This window comes from Podarcis muralis, chromosome 14 (genome assembly GCF_964188315.1).
Source record: "Podarcis muralis chromosome 14, rPodMur119.hap1.1, whole genome shotgun sequence".
In the NCBI taxonomy this organism is placed as follows: domain Eukaryota; kingdom Metazoa; phylum Chordata; class Lepidosauria; order Squamata; family Lacertidae; genus Podarcis; species Podarcis muralis.
This window is the reverse complement of record NC_135668.1, coordinates 28,247,554-28,271,301: the sequence shown is the minus strand read 5'-3', so window position 1 is coordinate 28,271,301 and position 23,748 is coordinate 28,247,554. Positions and strand designations below refer to the sequence as shown.

At 41.2% G+C, this 23,748-nt stretch overlaps 1 protein-coding gene across 5 annotated transcripts in view; it reads right to left on the bottom strand.

The window, feature by feature from the left end:
- Positions 1-23,748, bottom strand: part of MAP2K5 (mitogen-activated protein kinase kinase 5) — a 126,976-nt gene that overhangs the window by 84,823 nt on the left and 18,405 nt on the right. For 3 of the 5 annotated variants that reach the window (XM_028707251.2, XM_028707248.2, XM_028707250.2), the window contains exons 7-9: positions 21,497-21,545; positions 15,142-15,206; positions 1,779-1,818 (exon numbers count right to left, since the gene is read on the bottom strand). In XM_028707251.2, the coding sequence (XP_028563084.1) occupies positions 1,779-1,818; positions 15,142-15,206; positions 21,497-21,545 (154 nt within the window). Of the gene's footprint in view, positions 1-1,778; positions 1,819-15,141; positions 15,207-21,496; positions 21,556-23,748 lie in introns of all 5 variants that reach the window. The other 2 variants (XM_077919055.1, XM_077919057.1) reach the window with 1 other exon arrangement.

Below are 23,748 nucleotides of genomic sequence, written 5' to 3'. Positions count from 1 at the left end.
ATTTTTTCAAACTCTTTCCCCTCTTTCCACAAAGCAAGGCTCAATATATTGTCATACCCAAATCAACAAGTCAAATGGCATTCTTATGCCCAGCCTAAGGTCCTGCAGCCTCAACTTGGTTTAGCTGCCGGAGTGCCAGAGGAATCTTGTTCTCTGAGCCACCATGAGGACTTGTCCGAGGACAGAGCTGCTGGCCCCTTCTCTGCTGCATTTAGATGCTGCTCCGACAAGCAGTCAGGTGACATAGGAGGCCAATGAGATTCCTTCTGGCCCTGTACCCTGAAACTTCTGCCTGAGCAACTTGCCGTTCAGGTAACAGATCAAGTGTCTCTCAGATGGCCCACATCTGCTCACCAGCTGGCCAGCTAATCTGCTCACCAGCTCACTGGCATCCTGGCTTGAGTGGTTGTCTTGTCAGTGTTTATATTATTATTATATTTAAACCCCACCTCTTCTCTTAGAACCCCTCAATGCAAATATTATGGCTCCTCTCTTTCCTTCCCTTCCCTTCCCATTTTATCACCACAGCCCTGTGAAAAAAAGTTAAGATTATGACATGGGGACTGGCCCATTGTCTTCTAGTGAGCTTCCTGCCTGAGTTGCAGACTTGAATCTGGTTCGCCCAGTCCTTAACCAATATACCCCACTGGCTCTCACACTGGTCCACACCTGCTTTGCTTCCAAACCACCAGTCTTCACACTCACATGAACGGCTGTGATTATCCTTAACCTATTAAGTAGCTACAGCTGTGCAAGAAAGTGATAAAGCTGTGTCGGTGCTTCAGTCATAAACCTTGATTTACTGGCACTGAAAGTATTGGGATCAGACACTTATTATTTTATTTCCATAATATATTGATTTAACAAGAAACACATTCACACAAAAAGTATACAGTAGATAAAAACAATTTCAAGTCCAATGCAGATACAGGTTGGGATAATAATCTCCATGTAAGGCTTGCTGAAAAATGACACCTGTTCTGATATGTAAGGGGTGGGTGTGTTTGCACAAATCAGGGCAATATTTGCTGTCAAAGCCCTCATTGTTTAACAGAAGAATCAGGCTTATTTTTCCCAACCAGGAAGTGGTAGATTCCAAAAAGGGAATTCAGTGCAATTTGTCTAACACTGCCTTCGCCAACCTGGTGCCACCTCCCCCACCCCAAGATGTTTTGGACTTCAGCAGTTGTGCTGGCAGGGGCCGATGGAACCTGTAATCCAAAGCATGGGGGTTTGAATTTTGCCAGGTCAGCAGCAACTTAAGTTTAGGAAGAATTTGTTGTTCTCCCAGAGTATGCTGATGCCTTAATGGTGGAAGACAGGAGGTCTCTGAGTGGAAGCAGGAAAGGAAGACCCATTTCAGAAGGAAGATGAAGAAAGCACTTGAAAACATATTCTAGGAATGCTGAAGGCTTCAGCAACAGAATGGACAAGCTGGGCCAGTGTGGTTGGTGCACCACCAGTATCTGAGATTTTCTAACTGACAGTTTCCAGTTCATCGGTACACATTACTTTTCCAATGCATGCAAATACTTCCCAAGACTACTTGTGTGACCTAGAAAGGGAAGAAAAAGTGTGTAGTGGTGCGATAATATAATAATAATTATGTGTATGTGTGTGTATGTGTATGTGTATGTGTGATGCTTTTTGCATTATGGCCTGAACATGTATATGTTTTGCTTTCATACACCAAGACAAATAATGCAGAAATAAGAATTTGATGGTTGGGGCAGGGTAGGAGAGGACTTTTTTGTAAAGCAGTTTTTGGAAGAACATACCTTTACGGCTAGTATTTTCCCACTGGGGACATGGTTTGCTCTGCATACAGAAAAAAGAGAAAAAGTCAGTTCAAACTGCAGTGGGGGGATGAGATCCATTCTTTGGATTTGCTACACTAATGAATACTTGCAGTCAATGCCATTTTTGAGCAACTTGTTAATTTGGGTGATACACATCACCAGTTCTAGCTCTTATGAAGTAAACAGCTTCAGACATCTTTCCAATTTGCAAACTCAAATCAATCTTTCACAACTCCTGATTCACCAATGGAATCAACTGCATAATGTGGAATAATAAAAGCTAAATAGGCTTCCCATTTTGCTGCCTGCCTGGGAGTGCAAAAACAGAGAAGGGGGTGATATCAAGCACATGGCAGGTATCAATACCTGGACTATTCTTGTCTTGGTAGCACATTGCAGGACTCAACTAAAAAGCACACCATAAAATGCAATGTGATTTGCTAGCCTAAGGACTGCAGCCTCAGTGCCTCTGTTCATATATATTATAATTTTTTACAGAATAATCACTCAAACATTTACATTTGTATTATTTAATTTTAATTTATGAAAATACAATTTATGTATTAAAACTATGCACAAGCAATGTGATTTATTTGCAAACACAAGTAATTTTTTAGCAGCATTTATGCAAATCCCAAATATACTTGAAGAAAAAGCATTTAAAAGCAGAGAAGAAGAATATCCACTTAAATGATAATTGAGAGACTGACAGCAGAAGGCACAGTCAATAAACCAAATAGAAGGTAATCCATGAGGTAACTATTGATGAACCAACAATGGCAGAACATTTTGACTTTCAGATAAGCAGAAACGATAAGAAAACAAACATCTGAGATGGGATGCTTAACGTCTGTTAGTTCAATATGTACTGTGCTGGGCAGTTTGGCAACTTAATTAGCCTGTCAAGAAAGCCGATCCTTCCCACCACCTTCTTATTCCATGAGAGGAGTGGGGATGGGGATGGTCTCTTATTTCCAAATGAATTAAAAGGAAAGACTTGATGATTTAATTATGATGCACGCCAATTCATCCGTGGAAGTTTGGGTTAAATTTCCAGCAAAGAGCAAGTACCTGGTTTGGTTTACAGAGCATTGACAGTAGCAATTTAACTTTTAATTATCATTGAGAAAGAGATCACAAAACAGATACCGTGCCCACAGGGGCAGAGCATCCCCTTGGCTTCTGCAAGTGCCATGCTACCTGGAAGAAAGAAAACTTGTTTACTCCTGACCGCCATGGCATCTCAATTGTCTTGACCTCCTGCAGCACATTAACTGTAAAGTGATTAATGGAGTCTGAATGGGAGCTTTGGTTACACCAAAAGAAAACCGGACACCTCGGCAGTGTTTTAATTAACAGCTAACACTTCAAATTAGGCTGTAGCTGCTGCAGTAATTACCTGTCCCAATGAGTTTGCTGGAAAAACATTCCCCCGCAAGTGAATACTAAGCAGAACAACTAGTTGACATTGGTCATTTAAATTATGTGCTTGCTACCTTGATCCAGATACCAAACCCAATTCAGGGCCGGACATGGAGCTCCTACACACAATTCTTCCCCCATTTGTTTCAATATAGGAAGAAGAGCAACTCATCCAAAAGAATACATGTTCCAATCTTCTCCTTGTGGTGAAAAGAATGGGGGCAGGGCAGGGCTGCTTTGTGTAGTTTCAAATCCCCGCAGTTCTGCTTTCCGGAAGAAGATGCATCAAAAAGGCAAAATATTCTGGTTCCAGGTGGATATCTTTAAAATGACTTGCTTAAGTAAAACATGATTTGTTTGTTTCATTACCTGGTCAAAATTTATATCCTCTAAATATAACATCACTTGAGATAATTCAGTGTTATAATCTATGGATTGATTTTCCAATTAAAGCATTTGGATCAATTAACAGGGTGCTGAAAATCTTGCAGAATAATGCATGGTATAGTAAGCCCTCCTCCCAAACAGAACAGTATTATTTCTAAATTAGAAGGGCATTGATTCATCATCTCACTGACTTTTAACCCCGCTTTCTGCTCACCTAATCAGAAAAATTAACTCACGGTAAAGATTGGCAGTTTTCATTCTTCTGAATAGCCTCTAACGGCTGGAGTAGTTATTTTAAGCTGCTGCTACATTCGATATCCCTACCCTGTTTAAACAGACTACAGGAAAGACGAAGTGTCAGTTGTTGCTTTTTGACACCTCCCCACCAGGAAAACAAAAACAAAATAGAGAACTCTCCTGCTGAATGTTACCTGTTTGTGCTCATTACTCTGAGCCTTCTATATCCATTTACAAAGAACAGCTTTTAAGCATGACCAGCACAATTGTGTCAAATATTTTATTAACCTTGACTATTAACCATATCCCCAGACGTTTGAAGCCTGAAGGGACTTGGTGTGGGCCAAGTCCATTTTGCATAACTCTTAAGTTTTTACCACTTGGAAAATTCAAATGCTTCCCTGCAGGGAGCTCTGAGAAGGCAATGTGCCCAGACCTGGCAAGATAGCTATTTTGGGCACAGAAAGACAGACTGTGTTATCAGAGGCAGGCGTGTGTGCACACACATACCACTTGAGAGCAAAACCATTCAAATTTTCCTAGTTTAGTTGCTTATTTTTCCCCTCCTGAAGGAAGGGTCATGAGCTCGTGTGTGTGTGTGTGTGTGTGTGTGTGTGCGCGCGTGCGTGGTGGGACCAGAACAATGAGCCCAAGAAGTCAAGACAGGAAAAACCAAGGAACCTGAAACTGCTTTCTCCAGAATCTTGCAAGTTCTCAACACGGTAATGCCTGTTAGGACCAGCATAAAGATGACCCACAGAAAAGGGTCTTTGTTACCGTTTCTGCCTCCTGGTTGAAGCTACATTGTTCCCCTTGATTCCTTCTTATGGGACAGGAAGCACTGACAGAGTCAGATTTGTGGAGTATCTAGAATGCAATGAAAGCCATACTGCATGAGACCAAAGGCCCATCTAGTCCAGCATCCTGTGGCCAACCAGATGCCTTTGAGAAGCCCTCAAGCAGGACAGGAGCACAACAGCAGTCAAATGTAGACACATTGACATGAGCTGCCCAAGAAGAGGAAATAACTAACTGCACAATGTTCAGAAAGCCTGCTGGAGGGGAAGATGTCTCTAATCATAACCTCCATCCTCTTATTTTGGATGGAACCTTACTGCAAGGCAGCTGTTGATTTGGCTCCATAATACATTACTCAACGATAGTCGTCAGTGCTCAAAAACTCCTGGATCAGAAAACAAAATGAAGCACCACCCCTCCAGAAATAAAATAAGCAACAGGGGAAAACCAGCCGATCACATCCTCATGCATGAGAAGCTCAGTTTCTCTAAACATTACACACTGTACAAGGATATGATGCTCACTGGCTGTAGACAACATGTAGCAAAATCACGTACAAATTTGGTTCCAGGCCTTTTTGTTTGCACACTCTAGATTTAGCACTCTGCTCTGTGCTAATGGCCAGAGTTTGGGAGTTTTAATGATGATATTTTCACATACTGAAACAGCCGTCTAAAAAGGAAAAGATTCAGATGGCTTCCAGGAAATTAGCACTTTGACAGTTGTTGCCTTCTGTAATAGGCAAGCCCATTAGCCTGACTTGCTGGTTGTTAAAAAGAGGATATTCAGAAGTGAGCAGCGCTAGTAAAGAGCAGCTCTTATTGGGACTCAGCTCGTTCAGAGCAACAATCTATGCCAGCCCTTCCTTCTGTCTGAAATCCCACCGCAGATGCTTGAATAATGACCACAAAATGATTCATTATTAACTTGAAGGCATGCCCTGGCCCACAAACTGTGTGCCTCTAAAACTCTTCCAATGACTCAAGACCCGCCACACAATTTTTGGAGGAGGAAAAAAAGATTCCTGCAGGGACAGAATGGACTGTACCATTTTAGGCTGCAGATAAAGGAATCACATTCCTGAACGCTCCCCTGTGCTTTATAAATTTGTTTAGCCACTTTTAAAAAGGATTTATTACCAGTCCTTTTCTGCAAGGCCCCAGCACAGCTTAAAATGATAAAATACTATATTACAATCAGTTAAAATAATTTAAATCAGAAGAAGGGGGTGGGTCCTAAAAATATACGACTCAGCTGTTAAAGAGGTTGAGCCTTTAGCTAAAGCTATACAATGAAGGTGCCAGACAGACCTCTGTGGGGAGGGAATTCCACAGCTACAAACTTCCAAGGGTGGTAAAACTACCAAGAGGGGCCTCCACTGCCTATCTAAATACCCAAGAGGGAATGAGGCAGTGCTTTCATATATCTGGAGACTAAATCATTTAGGGCTTAAAGTGAACACCTTAAACTGCGGTGGCAAACAGTGAAGCAGTTTCTGAAGAGGGGTTGTATGTGACTGACAGCTAGGTGGACTCCTAAAAAAAAATGGCCTGCTGAAGAAGGAATAGAAACGAACTATACTCCTGTTTGCTTTTATATGGAAAGACAGTCAACATGCCAATCCATGCTCTCTGTACAGCTTGAACAAGCTTGCAATAACCCTCAATGAGCTAACCATGTTAGATCCCATCTCCTAATAAACAACAGGCTTCTGTTGTTCCTTACCAAAAATACCTGACTTATTTTTAATCAAGAACAACTTAACTTTTTGCTGAAAATTCAGGAGGATGAGTACACAGTGTAAAAAAACAAGTTTAATTTAAGAATCAACCAGTTTCTAATTAAACTGCCATAGGCAGCTGGTTGGATAAGTTTTAATCAGTTTCAGTCACCTATTGATTGGGATACTGAAGCTTTAAAAATTAAAAGTAAAAGTAAAAGATGATTGGGGAATTGCTCCATCTCAGAACAACAGTGCAGCCCTCGGTAAATAACTCCTCTTTTAACCATCAGCTAAATGAACACTTCAATACTGCAGTACAAAGTCTTCTGCAAAATTACTTTAACTAACAAGCAGAAATTTATCAGCTTCAGCCAAAATCAATGCTGAAATCAATTTGAACACTGGTTGTGTCTAAAGGGGCTCATTGGCAATTTAGGGAAATTACACCATGTAAATGTCTGTGCTTTAATTGAACAGTTTCATCAACTAGGCTGTGATTGCTGTCCATTCATTTATTTACTTTCATTGCAGCGCCAGTTCAGCAGAAGGAACGGTTTTTGTCAAGGCTGGGAGGAGGCACTTCATCTTCATTTTATGCACTTTTGTGCATAACAGATTTTATGAGCCAGGCAGCCAACGGCTGGGGTCAATGGAAACAAGTGAACTGCAATCACCGGTCAGTCTTGGTTAACCTGTAACGATTGTCCACAGGAATTTGGTGGGGTGGTAGCCCAGATATAGTTAAAGCAATCGTTAGATGAATGCAAGAGGGTAAAAACAGACAAGGAGGAAGAGGATACAAAACCCAGTGGAAAACAGGAGGCTGATGTTTCCGTGTGTGAAAGATTCTCCCCCCCCCCAAAAAAAAAACAGACCTCTTGTGCACTAGATTTTTTTAAGTTTTAAAAACAAAACAGCACAATCATATCAGACCAGAAAGGTGCAACTAAGCTCAACCTTCTCTGATCTATCTGGGCTCCTCTGGGCAGCTCACAAGCCGAATATGAAGGCAATGGCCTTTCCCTGTGATCTGACAGCTATACAGTGGTACCTCTGGTTACCTACTTAATTCGTTCCGGAGGTCCGTTCTTAACCTGAAACTGTTCTTAACCTGAAGCACCACTTTAGCTAATGGGGCCTCCCGCTGCTGCCGCACCGCCACCACGTGATTTCTGTTCTCATCCTGAAGCAAAGTTCTTAATCCAGGGTACTATTTCTGGGTTAGCGGAGTCTGTAACCTGAAGCATATGTATCCTGAAGTGTATATACCACTGTACAGCCCTTGAACATGGAGTCTCTATTTAGATATCATGGCTATCTATTTAGATAGTTATTGATAGACCAAGACCAAACTGCCTAATCCGTTTTTCCAACTCACCTAACTTGTGGGCAGCATCAATCTTGTGCTAGTTATATACATAAAAATCTCTAACAATATTTATATCTCACACTTCTGGTACAAAATCAATGTTTAAAATGACACTTTAATTAACAGCATAAAAGACAGTCAACCAAGGAGAGAGGAGCAGCAGTTAAAACCAAACATAAACACATTATCTGCCACATACAATGAAAATCTGCCAGTCCTTAATGACTGATGAAAAATAGCGAGGAAGTTGGCCAAGTGATATTCATGGGGGCAAGTGTTACATAGTCTTGGTGCAGCCACCAAGATGTCCCTCTGCTTTCTCTTCCATCCCATTCAAATGTGCTTCCCACTCTAAGTGGGACACAGAGAAGGGCCATTCTTTCTGCTCTTCGGAAGCATTTTTAGCATCTTCAGCAAGGGACAGTCCATGAGGACTTTTCCTTCCCTGTACCAAGCATAGGCTTGTGAAGAGGTTATTCCTGGTCATGATTAGCTAAATGGGATCTTCGTGTTCAGAGGCAGTATACCAGGGGTGGAGAACCTCAGACCCTGGGGCCAAATGTGGCCCCTCAAGCCTCTCTATCTGGTCCGCAGTATTCTCCCTAGCTACACCACCTCTTCCAGGCCACCCCCCTCACCAGTCCTGCTATGCATCTTCATTGAGTGCTTCTGCCGGACAGAAAATTTACATCCATTATTCCACCAACTTTTGCCTCTAGCCACTGGCATGTGGTCCTAGAAAGAAGTGTGGCCCTCAGGCTGAAAAAGGTTCCCCACCCTTGCAGTATATCTACAAGGGAGGCATATGACTGGGGAGGACTGACCCCTTCCCATGGGCGTAGTCAGGATTTTTGTCAGGGGGGCCAGAACTGACATGATTAGTCAGTTACTTACGTATTTCTATTGTTTTACTTGGCTATGCCCATGCTCCTTCCTGCCCTACTTATGAGGTTCCCAGAGACATCTGGTTGGCTGATTCTGGAAAAGGAAAGCTGGACTAGATAGAACTTTGGTCTGATCTATTAGGCTCTTCATAAATCTAAACCAAGCTCTTAAAGCCAGAATGAGCAGACATCGATAAACATGTGGAAGATCTTGCAAAAGTTTAGATGATGCAATTCAAGTGAGAAATATTATGTGTTATTTACCAGTGACATAGTTTTATATGATACTAATAAGGTGTTTTTGTCTAAATAATTCAGTGCTGTTTCTGCTCAGCCACAAATGTTAGAAAGTGTGCGCTGTATTATAAATCACATTGTTAACATATTTCACTGGAAATGAGGAAGCAATTTTGCGAAAAAGTGATTTCTCAGAGCTCTGTAAACCAGCAACTGAGTTAAAAAATGTGGCAGGATGCAAACCCACTTTCAGTGCCACTTGGCCTTTCTAGTGAATTATTTTTCAGAAAAGCAATTTAAGTAAATACCCTAGATGCTACAGTATACAAATATTTTTCAATATATACACAGCAGCCTATATACTCTATCATACTTGCTTTTTGGCAAATATTTGTGGGATAACACACACAAAAATATCTAGTTTAAATTAGACAGAGTTAATAAGTCCACAGCATATAACTACGCTAGACTGAATACTGGAAACAACTGAACGTAAATCAGATCCAGTTCACAATGTATAAGGATTTAATAGGTTTGGGGGTGTCACTAGTTGTTGTGAGCAGGGAAGGAGAAACTTATTACTTACTGTGTTTTACTTTAATGGAAGCCACCCAGAGTGGCTGGGGTAACCCAGTCAGATGGGTGGCAAACAAACAAGCAAACAAACAATCTCTGGTAAATTCTATTAAATAAAATGGCTGGGGCATGGATGGAGGACATTGGCCTAGTGTCAAGCGGTGCTCTGAGGTGAGGGCAAGCTAGGAGGTGTTGAGTGGTAGCTGCTTCACTGCTTGAATGGAACACTCAAGGAACATTCAGACCAACTGGCCATATGCTGAAATACACTTCATAGCCTGAGCAGTTTTGTACTGAGCTACCAGAACAGCATCAAAATCCAGGGGTGCTTAAATTCCAGGTGCCAAGCTCGAAGTGCTCACCATTCCTAAGTTATTAAAATGGGTGGAAATAAACATAACAGAAAGCTAAGAGCTATAAACCACCTTTTCTTTAAACAAACAAACAGAAGGACAAAAAATTGGATTCAGCAAGTTCTCTCTAGAAATATTGCTATAAAAGTATTGATTTTTTTTTTTAACCCAACTCAATTGACTGAAAAGTTGTTTGTATAGCAGTATTGGCCTAGGCAATGCACTGGAACAATTTTGCTGCACAGAGTAATCAAGTGCATTTCTAAAGTATAATTATATTGTCATAAAAATAAAGCAAAGATACCCTTCTCTTCAAGCAATAAACCCACAGAGGCAGTAAAAACCCCAAACACATAGGCACATATACACACACTCCAGTGAAATGGTGTCTTCTAAAGAACACAATCCCCCCTCCCTTCTCTCACTCTTCCCTTAAGCCACGGTTAGCATGAAAGTGATCAATATCTCAATCTCCATAAACTATTTCAATAATAGTTAGTTCACCTGGAAACAGAAACTGAACACTTCTGTTCAGCGACCTGAAACGTTCCTTCTTGTTTGTGAAATGCGAGTAATATTTCATTGCCATAATGGCTATGACTCAGTGAAGGGTTTTAGGAAGACACACACACACACATGCTTTTGTTCTTCAGTTACAAATCAATATGAGGTGCACACATTTCAGAAACATGCAGAGAGTGTGGAAAGCTGGAAGCCAGAAAACATAAAATGTAGCAGCAGAAGCATTTGTAATTCATTTTATTTGACGAAATGATCATCAATTGCCTCCAAGGCAATATGTGTGGCTGCTACCTATAGCCAGAGAGAATTCAACCACCTGTAAGCTTTCAAATGGGGTAATTTCAGTTTGGCTTCTGCTGTAACACAATTCAAGGTGCTCACATTAGTGTTTAAAACTCTAAATGACTTAGACTCTGAATATCTGAGAGAGTACCTCCTTCCCTACAGATCCTGGGTGTTATGTTTGGCAGAGAGGGTTCTCTTGATAGCTGCAATGCCTATATAGTTCAGGTAATGGTGGCTTGGAAGAGGGCATTCTCTATGGCAGCCCCTAAGCTGTGGAATTCCCTCCCCACAGAGCTGTTCCAGCATCTTCATTGCATAACTATTGCCATATATTGAAGATGTACTTCTTTAATCTGGCCTTTCTCTCTCTCTCTCTCTCTCTCTGTCTCTCTCTCTCTCTCTCTCTCTCTCTCACACACACACACACACACACACACACACACTGTGTGTGATACACACGTATAACCCCCCACCCTAATCTTCTGATTCAAAAATTGTCTCAACCTTATTTGTTATATTATATTTTAAAATTACTGTAACCTGCCCAGGGACCTGATTAAAAAGCAGCTAAGAAATCCAATAAAATAAAGGCAATACAATCAAACACAGGATATAATTGACCCCCTATTGAGTCTTCCATTCAATCCCAGGAAATATTTCAAAATAAACTTCCACAGCTAACGACCGTTCTGATAAACCTTACATGGTCTCAAATGGTTTGTTGTGCCATGAACTTTTATAGATAATGATCACCAATGAACATACTGTATTAAATAGGCCGAGAAAGCTGTTCATATAAAGGCTGATCCACATGTTACATAGGACAGAAAGTGCCTCTGTAAACAACATTCTCCTGCCTTCCCCATAACATCACTAACCACATCAGTCAAAGGTATGGGACAGAGGTTGCTGGTTTTAAGTGCTGTAACAGTTTGCCAGCCTTGTGCCCTCCATTATGTTCTGGACTACAACTCCCATCAGCCCCAGCCATCACAGCACATAAGCCCAAGCATCATACGGCCCTGCTGACTGATGGGAGTTGTAGACCAAAACAAGATGTAAACAAGATGCTTGTTTACAAAGCTATTTGTACTACCAACCTTACTGCATGCTTGTGAAACATGGACCACTTACAAACGCCATCTCCAACTTCTCAAAAGATTCCATCAACGGTGTCTCTGAAATATGTTACACATCACTTGGGAAGACGGGCGAACTAATATCAGTGTATTGGATGAAGCAAAGATCACCTGTGTTGAAGCAATGATTCTTCAACATCAACTTCGTTGGACTGGTCATGTTGTGCAGATGCCTGATTATTGTCTTCCAAAGCAACTACTCTATTCCAAACTTAAAAATGGGAAGCGTAATGCTGGTGGTCAATAAAAGAGGTTTAAAAAATGTCTCAAGGCGAATCTAAAAAAAATGTAGTATAAACACCGACAACTGGGAAACACTGGCCTGCGAGAGCTCCAGTTGGAGAACAGCCTTTACCAAAGGTGTTATGGACGTTGAAGACACTCGAACTCAGAACGCAATGGAGAAACATGCTAAGAGGAAGGCACACTTGGAAAATCCACACCATGATCAACTCCCGTCCGGGAACCAATGTCCCCAACTGTGGAAGGACGTGTGGGTCCAGAATTGGCCTCCACAGTCACTTACGGACTCATTGTTAAAACTGTGTTTATGGAAGACAATCTTACTTGGCTACGAGTGATCACCAAAGAAGAGACCAAAACACCTGGCAGGCACCAGCTTGGCAAAGGCTGTATTAAGGGGAGAGATCTTAACATAGCAATGCTGGCTTGGGTGGCAGTATAACATATGCCACATAACATGTCAGCTCCAACTTAAATTCACAGAGAGAGAGGCTACAGATAGGCTGCTGGAATTAAACCAGGTTAACAATGTAATATTTTTCCATGACAGCATAGTAAACAGAAATCTATTTAAAAGCATGTTGTGGTTTTAAAATTCTCTTTAAAAACAAAAAAACTTATACAGTAATGTCTTCTAAGAAAACAAAAACATGTGTTTTGTATATGGAAAACAGTTCTTCCTCGAAGAAATCTTAATCATTCCCTCAAGGCTTTGCTTATGAAGTTTTATTTTAATTCCTTGTGGGGTATTTTTCATACACTACTGCAGACTATTAAGTGTGAATGCTTGCATTATGGGACTTAAACTTTTGCACTATGTAGGAGATAAAGACTTTCCTGTCAAATAAAGCACCCCCTTGCTATTGTAATCCTTAAAATTAATAAGGGTTTCCGTAGGCAGCTTCTGCAGGCAGCTGGCTAAGGGAGTTCACTGCACAAGGTTTCTTTTAGGGGATTTTTTAAAAAGAGGGGCGACAAACACACATAAAAGTGGGAGAGAGTATCAAGGGAGCTGTAAACATAAAACATGCATTAACTTTCAAAGCTAGTTGGTGCTGAACAGGTGCAACTGGGGTGATGAGGTGAATGCATCTCTCACTTTCAGGTTGTATGAGTAACCACAGAATAACCTTCCAGTTCTGAAAGAGGCTTTGTCCACTGCACATCTGTCAGCTTCTACCTGCTGTTATTATTATTAATAATATTTATAGGTTTATATACCACTTAATGCCAGTATAGGCTTATAAGCAATTTTCAATAGTATAAAAGAAGTGACATAAACATTAAAACATTAACAACAATGATTAAAATACACAGAAAATCCCAATTAAACAACAAAGCCATTAGAAGAGGGCACTCAGATCAAGGGATTGCCTGTGAAAACAGGTGTGTCTTCAAGAGAATGCCAGTACAGATGGGACTACCCATATTTGAGCAGAGGGTGATTGATCGGCCTTTCTCGCCTATCACCCACACCCAGGGGCTTGTATTAAGATGTGCCAAGGTAAGCAAAGCTCAAGGGGGCAAACCTATCTAGAAGGGCTAGATTTTCAACCAGACCAAATAGTTTTAGGCAAAAGGGTCAAATTTTGGGAAAGTGGAAAATCCAAATCCTTAGCCTCTTATTTGAGAGGTGCCCTGGAGCTGTTACTCAATTAGAACTGGACAGCTCATCAAAAGGATTAAACTACCCCCAAACTGTCTAGCTACACCAGGTTTACCAAATGTTCTTATGCATCCAGATAATAACAGGAGAGGCAGCTGCATCTTACGTTGATTAGATGATTCACTGATCATCAAATTCAAGAGGTGGCAACTCCACCATTAGCAAACTTTTCTGACAACTATGGGTACCACATGCACATGTTGAAAAAGGTGGCCAATTTCTCAAAAGGCAACTGTAATCACCACACAGTGGTTAAGGTAATCACAGAAATCCACCCTAATGGGCAAAAAAGCATACATTTGATGAGGTACAAGTAGCTCCAGTGTCAAGCTAGGCAGTGGTTAAGAAACTAAAGATGGGCTGGTCAAACAATTCATTGAGCTCAGCTTATCATCTACCAACAGTGACCAAGACGACACTTGGGGGGGTTGGAAGCAGAACATCATGACAGTATATATTCCCCAGCACCATTGGGATGCACCAAATGGAGGCTGGATAGTAACCAGAAATACAGCTTTTGTATATACATAATCCTTGCTAGTGGGCTGGCCTTCACAATAAGCATTGGCAAAGAGTTCCACAAGTTGGTTATTTAACATATGGTTACCAGCTGCCGACTGAACTATCCTCCATGTATTTATCTAATCCAGTTCTAAAGCCATTTATGCTTGTGATAGCAAGAAGTTCCATTAGCTTGATTGTGCATTGTACAAATAACTTTTTCATTTTGCTTGTTGTAACCCTACTGTCTAACAATATATGAAACACTAAAAATAATAAACTGGCTGTGTTCACAATACTAATCCATGGTTTGTTCGAAATATGACTTGTTTCACAGACGAGCAAACAAATCATGGCCAGTTTCTTCAAAGCTTGATTTGTTTTCCACTTGCTCTTACATCATGCTTTTGCAGCTTGGCAAGCATCTAAGATGGGGTGGTCAAATAAGCCATGTCCAAGGAAGGCTGTTGGTTTCAAACATAACCCCAAACAAACCATGGTTTGTAATCCAACAGTAAACCATAGCTTCACGTTGTGGTTTCTTTTGGCAGAAATCAAACCATCATTAATCAGCTGGGCTTGTTCACACGTTCAAACAAACTATAATTAGGCTAAACAAACCATGGCTTAGTGTTATGGGTATGCCAGGCCACTTGTATATGGGGTGTTCTGATCTTCCACCTCAGTTTATTTACTCAGTAGAAGCAAGAGTGACAACACTCCAGAAATAGCATTTTCAGAGTACAGTAGCTACTTTCCACATCCGCCTGGGATTCAGACAATACCAAACAAGATACATAAAAACAGGGGCCATTTTTCAAGATCTAAGGTAGTTATGGCAACTCCTAGAAACATTAAATACAATCAGTGCTTCACAGAGGAAGAATAAAGGCCAGACACCTCATGACACATTCCTAGAGAAGGGGGGGGGGGACCACTGCCTTCTCTTTCCCAAAATTTGAAAGCAAAAAGAAGAAAAGGGAGGGGGGCAAACACTCACTTGTAGACGGTTCCTCCATTGCCATGACCGAGGATGTCTCGATACCGTATGTCTTGTTCATTCATCTCCACGAGAAAGAAAGAAAAACAAAAGAGATGTCATGCCGTGGATGGAAGTGTCAAGGAAAAGCAACTCTAGGCCATAAACAACCAGCCGCCTGGGTCATTTCAAGTTCAGCTGCAAGAACGAGGAGATCAATACAACATTTGCTGTCCAATTTATAAAAGACAATACCAAGGGACAAAGTGATGGAAAGTTTAATGACAATTTGTTTGCCTGGGTCATTTCATTAAAGTTTGATAAAAGGTGTCAAAATGGAATGATAACATAGCTCAAGAGGAGCAGATCACAGATATGGAGAGGAGAAAAGAGGTCTTGACTGCAAACCAAGGCCTAGCTTGGGAGGGGGCTTGAGAGGCCCACAGCCAACACTGACATTAAATGTGGCCAGGAACCTGTCACTGCAGTCCACCTACAATTTAGTTCTAGAACTGGTGAAGAGCCATCAAAAAAAGATGTTTGAACTTGTTCCAAGGATAGCATCTTGGTCATTGAGATCACTTGAGATCACAAAATAAGTAGTTTCCAAAATTTGTAGAACACAAACCAGTTAAGAGACTGAGAGTCAGCTGCAGATCCAGGCATTCCTAACCAACAGCAAACTCCTCCCTCCTACCCTGATAATATTTTTCACTAAGCAGATGTTAAGAGATCAACCCCACTGCATCCACATGTACCAATCCAGCACCTGGTATTGTGTCCAGAAGACAGTTCTGCAAATTACTAGAGATGCATGAGCACTAGTGAAAATAAAGGTAGTTTCACAGATGTACTATAACAAGTATACCCTTATCATGAGAGATATAATCCCGACACACAGGTTTTGTTGGGCAAAATATTTCAGCATGCTTTCAGCTGCAGAAAGTTGATTTTAGAAGCAAACTGCAAGCTAAGATAAAATGTTCAAAACTAATCTTCTTGAAGGCAACAAGAGCCAAGCTTAAAATGTTCTCTGCTGCGCTGCACTACAATTCAAATCCAAGAAAGTATTTTTTATTTCTATAAATGTGCAGGTCTAAACTTGGGCAATCTGTGATCATCAGAAGCACAACGGCACAAAAGTAGACTTCATATAAATTGCTTGTTTAGTTTGTTGCAGCAAACTTAATATACTGAAATTAATTAATACCCAATGGCCAACCATGAATCAAAATTAAGGTTTATGCTATGGGATTTTTCCCTGAATGGATTTTTCCCCTTTCAACAAAAGCAGACCAAGAAGGGAAGACCATTTTGAGAAATTCTACCTTTCCTGAAATGCTGTGTTTCCTCATAAAAGGTATGACTAAGAAAAACCTAAAAGAAAATACCACCTAGGCTCATGAACTTAAGTGTCTCTGAAGGATTTCTTGCCCTGGAGAAATGGGCACACTATGATCCAAGTAAATACAAATGAGGGGTACTATCTACACAAACTTCTCCTGAACAGCAATTGCCAATCATTTCAATGGACTTACACTGTAAAAGTTCCCCCGATGAATTCTGATGTAGGTCAGTTACTTTAATCTACCTTTGTACAGAGACATCGGAAAAGAAACACTTCAGATTTGCATCACTGCAAATGTCCTTTGGGGAGTAGCAGTTTTGTTGCTTAATTATACAAGCTTTGATTCAGGAAGGACCAGTAAAGGTTTCACAAGCACAACTGTACTGGGAGTTTTGCAGAAGTGTTTCTTCACTCCATTTCATTTAACCTGTGTTTGGCCAAGTCACCTATTTTAAAAAGAGTTTATTGTTTCCCATGACTGCTACCTTGAGCAGACTGGCCCACACTTTCAGAATAAAAATCTGCTAGCACCACGCCAATTTTTTATTTAATAAGAAATACATTGGGAAACAAAAACAACTCCTAGCAGTGCTTGATTTTTAACATAGAACACAACTACTATATAATAGGATCGTGAGACATCCAGAAAGTATAAAATAATGCAGCTACATAAGAACATGAATCATTCCCAAAATATAATACTTATTGTCCTTGAATCTTCCTGCCTCTTGCCATCCTCTCCTGCTATACCAGTACGGCGTGTCAGACCCTTTGAGAACCACCAACCTAGAGCGTGCATATTCTTCAAAGTGTAAACTGTGCCCAAGGATTGCCAGATGCATTTTGAAACCAGAGTAAAATAAATCCAAACTGCCACAACCCATTGGGAGGTCCATTAAAGCAACTCTGAGCTACACACCTGTTTACTGTGACCCCTAATGATGACCGAGTTCTGTGGCTTGAGCTGGCTGCATTCCACAGGTGAGCCAGGTTTTGATAGGGCTGCCAGCCAAAAAATCCCCCAGAGTCATCGGAAAACCAACTGGATCCATCAGTCTCCAAGGGCAGACTATTTTAATAGGCTCCCTACCACTGCAGAGGAGGAAAGCAACTGAAAGTCTAAAATTCAACAGGAGGTGATCTGACCACACAAGCAGATAATGCTATAATCCTCCTCTCAGATGACCCTCTTCCTGCCAGAGTGTGGCTAGCGACATGTGTCAGGTTGATGACATGTTGGGACAGCCCCACTGCTGTCATGCAAAGCTATAAGGTTATGAGCAGCCCCAGACTTAGAAGCCTCATTGTGAATGTTGACTTCCGCAGGACCAACAACCTGGGGGTCCTCATGCCACATCCAAGACCACATCTGTCAGCTCAGGCTGGGAGGTATTATTATTATTTAATATAGTAAACCAACAGAGTCCCTAATGTTTCCTGAGTGCCCATCACAAGACTTCATTGCTTCATTCATTTATTAAATTTGCATGCCACCCCTCATCTGAAGATCACAGGGCAGTTCATAACATAAAAATACAAAATGAAAATCCATTCAAATTGACAGGGAGCCTGCAGACAAAGAGCAAATTACTATAGACTATAGTGGCACCCTCTGCCTGACCCTCAAGCCTGCTCTGATACCGCACTGAGTAGTCAGGTGGGCACAGCAGGAAGATACCGACACCACCCTGCTCACCCACCCAGATCTCAGTAATACAAACCAGGTTGGCCTCCTCATCCAGCAACAGGTCATGGATGAGGGAGACCTTACCTAAAACTGACCTAGCATTCAGTAGCAGCATCCACAAGCCTGAGGGTTGATTGACAGAGCAACCAGACTTCCTCTGGCTGTCCAAAGAATGTTTCTCCTATTTAATCAAAGGCTTTTTCTCCCAAGGAGTCCCCAATTCCAAATTAGTCTGACATACTCCTTGATGAGAACAAGAGGCCTAACATAGGCCATCTTGGTTTGGCCTTTTCATTACAAGTGTGGAGGCTCAAATACATCACCATGGTATGTAATTGCAAACCTGATGAACTCCAGATGTTTTCGACAGCAACTCGCATCAGCCCCAGCCAGCATGGCCACATGATGCTGGAGTTGGAGTGAACATTGTGGTACTGGCTGGGGCTGATGGGAGTTGTAGGCCAAAACATCTAGACACTATCAGGACGCCAACGGATGCCCTACTTTACTGATGTAAAATCCAATTGATCAACTCAGAGAGACATTCCTATAGATACCTAGTCATTTATCAATAATAATTACGAAGTGGGAAGCCTCAATAAAATCATAACTACAACTTCATAGCAGGTTCTGAAATACTAACTTTTCTGAAACAACCTTGATTGGCTGCCAATGTTAATAGAACTAATGGCAAGTAAAAGAGTATCCAATTACGGATCAGCAAACAAAACATTCTTTGTTTATATCTGCTGTCCTGGAGAGAAGCAGCATGCATCTCTTATAAATCATTAGAAGCAAAAATGCTCAATTAATCCTTATTTGATACGTAAAGCTCTAGCAGAAGTCCGGCCCTATAAGCTATGCCTCCTCTGTACCAATCGAAGCTCTAATGGCTTCAGAAAGCAGTCACACTCTATGAGCAGACAATTGAAGAGATTTAGTAAATCCCACTTTATAGAGCAGAGACTAATCGGAAAACACAAGCCAGTCAAATGTTTCTTATGAACTGTTGACACTACATCAATGCTGAATCAATTGGCGGCATTTTCTCTGAGTGACAGAAAAGAAATAAATATTTATATCACATAACCTATATCAATGAACCTAGGCAGAAAGCTATTTCTAACCTGTCAATATTTGATTATCTTGAAGAATCGTGTCCCCTTTCTTTTAATGATTAATATGAATTCCTTATTAAACCTAAGTGGAGGCTATCAGGGAAAAATGTCTTTATTAATGCTTTCAAGCAGAAGGTGCAAAAAAAGAAAAAAGAAACAAAGAATTATCCACTGTACTACAGCTATACTAAAGTATAGCTTAAACCACCAAATTGTTAAAAAAACAAAACAAAAAACAACAACCTTAGAAGTTATAACCAAAGAAACTTCCCATGTCGTGTCTCTGAATCAAATACAGTCAGTAAAAGCAACAAGACCACACAATGTTAGGGAACTTGACATTAATTCTTTCCCCTCCCCCCAGTTAAGAATGTTCTGATTTCACTGACATCGAGAGAACTTAAACAGGCTAGACTTGGAATGGATATCCATGACTGCCACCACCAACCACCCCTCAGTGCAGAGCCCTGTCCATGTTTCCCTGTGCAAGGTTGCTTTCTCATTTGCTTCAATTGGCAGCAGGGATGGGGGAGAGAATGTCTACACCTCCACCCCTTTAGATCTGACTGCTCTGCTGAAATGATGGGGAGAACTTCCGGTGCACAACATTTCAAAAGAACTGATGGTCACCATAAGCATCTAAGTAGAATAAAGATACAATTATTCATCTACTACAACAGCCCTTCATTCACTTATTTTTAAAACATTACATAACACTAAAGGGGTATGAATAATGCCCACAGTTTGAAAACTATGCAGGTCTTTATATCCCTAAATTCCTGAGAACTCTTTGCATGCCTGGGCTTCCCAAAGTCATCTACAAGGGTCATTTTCTTTCCCCATCTAGTATTTAAAATCCTCCACATTCCATCAAGAATATTAAAAATACTTCTGTTCTCAGACAGAATATTTAAACCACTGCTTCCTTAATGACACCTTTTTCTCCTCCTCTACCCCAGGAACCTTAAACATTTATTACAGAAAAGCATTTGTGAAAGATTAAATCAAATGCCGAGGGTGGGTAAAAACAGGAGGCATGTATTTTATTTTTATAAAGCCCCCTTGCTATATTTCAGGCAAGAGTCACAGCCTAGACTTAAAAAAAGAAGAACTGAAATCCATATTCCTAAGTTTTATTTAAACAATTCTGATCACAAATAAGCAAGGCTGCAGTGCAGGTGACACTAGCGGGACCATTCTCATCTATTAAGAGCACAATGTTACAGGTGAGCCGCTGAAGGACAAGCGTGAAGACCAGCTTTTATCTTCTTGACACGCTCAACTACAACTACTTGATTCATGAAATGCCAATGAGGCTTGGAGAGGTCACTGTGTGAAGGCACTGAATACGCATCTGAGATAATTAAGATTTCAGCCTTCGAAACATGGAAGGGAAGTGAACAGCAGTTAAGAAAATCAATAAAAGTCTTTTATTTGCAGTGACACAGATGTCTCAGTCAATAGTGTCTAATAGGCAAGCTTGATCGCTGTGGACAGGTGCCTGCCTCCAAGGCTATCAAAGGGCTTTCACCATGACAAACATTAAAACTTATTTATGTTGCTATTGAAAGATCCTGCTGCCTTGCAGGTACTTCCATTTAGTGGTGTATATTTAAAGTCATTATGCTACTTTGGGCCTTCCCGCCTATTTGAATCAAAACTGGCCAGGAAGGACTTGCCCTGAAGTGTCCATTTGCCCATCAATTGTGAGGCTACTGCATTCAACTGCAGGTGCCAGGGGAAGGCAAAGAAGCCTTCTACAGATTTCTGGCCCCTTTACAGAGCAAACTGATAACTAACACAGAGCGCCAAATAACACGGCACTACGTACTTCTACTACTACCTCCACTCTTCATCATCTGGCAGCGTGTGTATGTGCCTTAAACCTATATGCAAAGATCTAACAAGCCAGGAATCCTATTTGCTATTCAAAATTGATTAAGTTTTCTTCCCCTAAATTGAGGTAGCAGCAGAACGACGGATGCGAAAGGCGCTTCAATCTATTTGGAGCTAAATCTGATTAGTGCATTTTGAGAAAGGCGAAGCAAATTGGTGTGCCAATCCAAATCAATCAGGACAGAGGCGCCTCCACAATACGAGCCCTTTCACAGCTTCTCCTCTACTTTATTAAAAGACCACATTACTGATAAGTGAGCAGTAAGCATCTCTGAGGCTATCCTAAAACACAAGACATTCATGAACAAGCCCATCCAATACACCTACCTGGCCATTAGCTAATATTTTCTTCAGTTCTGCAGAAGACTTCTTCAAACTGCACAATCAAGAAGGACAAAAAAAAGGTATTTTTAGTGATTGTATCAGTGCACTTTATTGAATGGAATTGCAACTCGTACCCAACTAAAAAAGTATAACACTACTTAGCGTTACATCTGCCTATAATCACAGCTGTGTGAACTCAGCACCCAAGCAATTAGCCTAGAATTAATTATCACAGTTTTACTTTTTTCATTTCATTTCTCCTCTCAACATTCAGATTTCCAAAAAAACTGAACTTTCATGTTGAAATGGTAGGGTTGCAGAGAGAAAACAAGTGCAGGGAAAGGGCAGTGGTAAAGCCAGAGTGGTGCAAAGCTCAGAAAGTTGGACTTGGGAGCCACTCGTTTCAAATCTCTGGATTAGTTTTAGATCTATAAAATGGGAACGCCACTCATAGTTGTTGATAGAATAAACATGTCAACCAGTTCTAACCACTGATGGATGCCATTTTAACTGGTTATCCTTTGATAACTTACATCCACATAAAACTGTAGAACAGGATGGTGCAGGGCAGGGTAGTCCAATGCTTGGCCCAAGGGCCCCCCTCAAAGCCTTATTTGATGGCCTCAGCAACATCTGATGCCCTCAACCCTTTGTACTGCCTTAACAAAGCCAAGTAAGCGAGAAACTGGGCTTTGAGAAGGAATTGTGAGGGCTGTGACAGCGTCAAAGTGTCCTTCAGCCTCCTTCCCAAAGCCTAGTTAGAGCTTTCTTAGCTTTGGGAAGGAGGTGAAAGGGTCCTAGGACTCTGCCAGAGCCTTGCATCTCTTTCCCAAAGCCCTGTGCCTCACTTAGCCGGCTTTGAGAAGGCAGTGCAAGGGATGGGAGGGGGTCAGATTTGGGCCTTGTTTCCCCCATCCAACAAGGCAGTGTGTGGCCTGTGGGTTCCATGTTGAAGTCCTATTGCAGCCCACTTGATATTAAAAGTTGGACTGCCCTGGCCTAGGCTCACAGTCCAGTAGGAAGTTCTTGTGCACGAGACTCATTGAAGTGAATGTCAGCTGTGCATGAACAAAGAGGTGCTTTTGCACAGCCTCCCATTCATTTCAATTGGGCTTAAGCAAGAACATCTCCTGCTTTATCACAACCCCCCAAAAAGTTAAAAATGCAATGAGATGTAATTAGTGCATATATACCTCTAAATGCACCAGACACTTAATAAGCCAGGATATAAATGTGCAGGCTGCAGCTACACACAGCTCTTTCATTCTTGCTTTGCTTCTCCATTTGCAAAATAGACCAGGAAGCTGCAGTTGTAAGCCATAGTTTAGTTGGCTTACAAATCATGACTTGAGATCACGAAATAAGCCATTTTGCTTGGAGAGTTTCCATAGGATCATAGAATTGTTGGAAGGGTTGGAAGGGACCATGAGGGCCATCTAGTCCAAACCCCCTGCGACCCTGAGATTAAGAGGCTCATGTTCTACTGTTTCATTTGGAAGCTCCAAGTTCACATGCAACAGAAAGGTATGATCAGCTGTGACTTCTGATCGTGAAGTGAGTAGCAAAGAAGGAGCAAAGGGGCTGCACACAGGCTGTATACAGGTGCATATTCTTATTAAGCCAGGATTCAATTGTGTGAATGCAGCTGTTATTCTTGACAGGCATGAGTGTCTTATCATTGATCATGTTGACTGAAATTAAAAACATGTATATGGTATCTTTGTTCTTTAATAAGCCTCTTGTCTGCTGGACTACTTTAAAGAAACTTTGCCAAATGAAAAGTATACTGATCTTGTCATCTCTTGCAACCAACTGTTTTGTGAACATGAAACGGAGGCAGGCTGTCAATGACTTCAAAACAGTCATTCCTAATGCAGGCAGGTTTTGGAAAATGAAAGTCAATTAACTGCCCCATTAGATGTCAGCTTCTACAGAAGGCACTGCTTGCATGGCACTTTCAGAACCAGCTTAAAGCATGTGAAGAAAACAACTGACCACAGAAGGGGGGAAGGGACTTGCTTTTATATGACTTAATAAGCTTTAATAATTTTGTAATAATAATAATTTCCTAATACTTTGCTGATAATCCTTCTCCTCTCAGTAAGCAATAGTTTTGATTCCGACTCTAGACCTATGCAGGTTTCACATACAACACAGAATGTCCTCCCCTGTGTTAGGGTACTGTGGCATTTAGCTGAGGTAACGGACAAACTTCTTTCCTTGCATTGCCTAATAGAAACAGGTAACAGACGAAT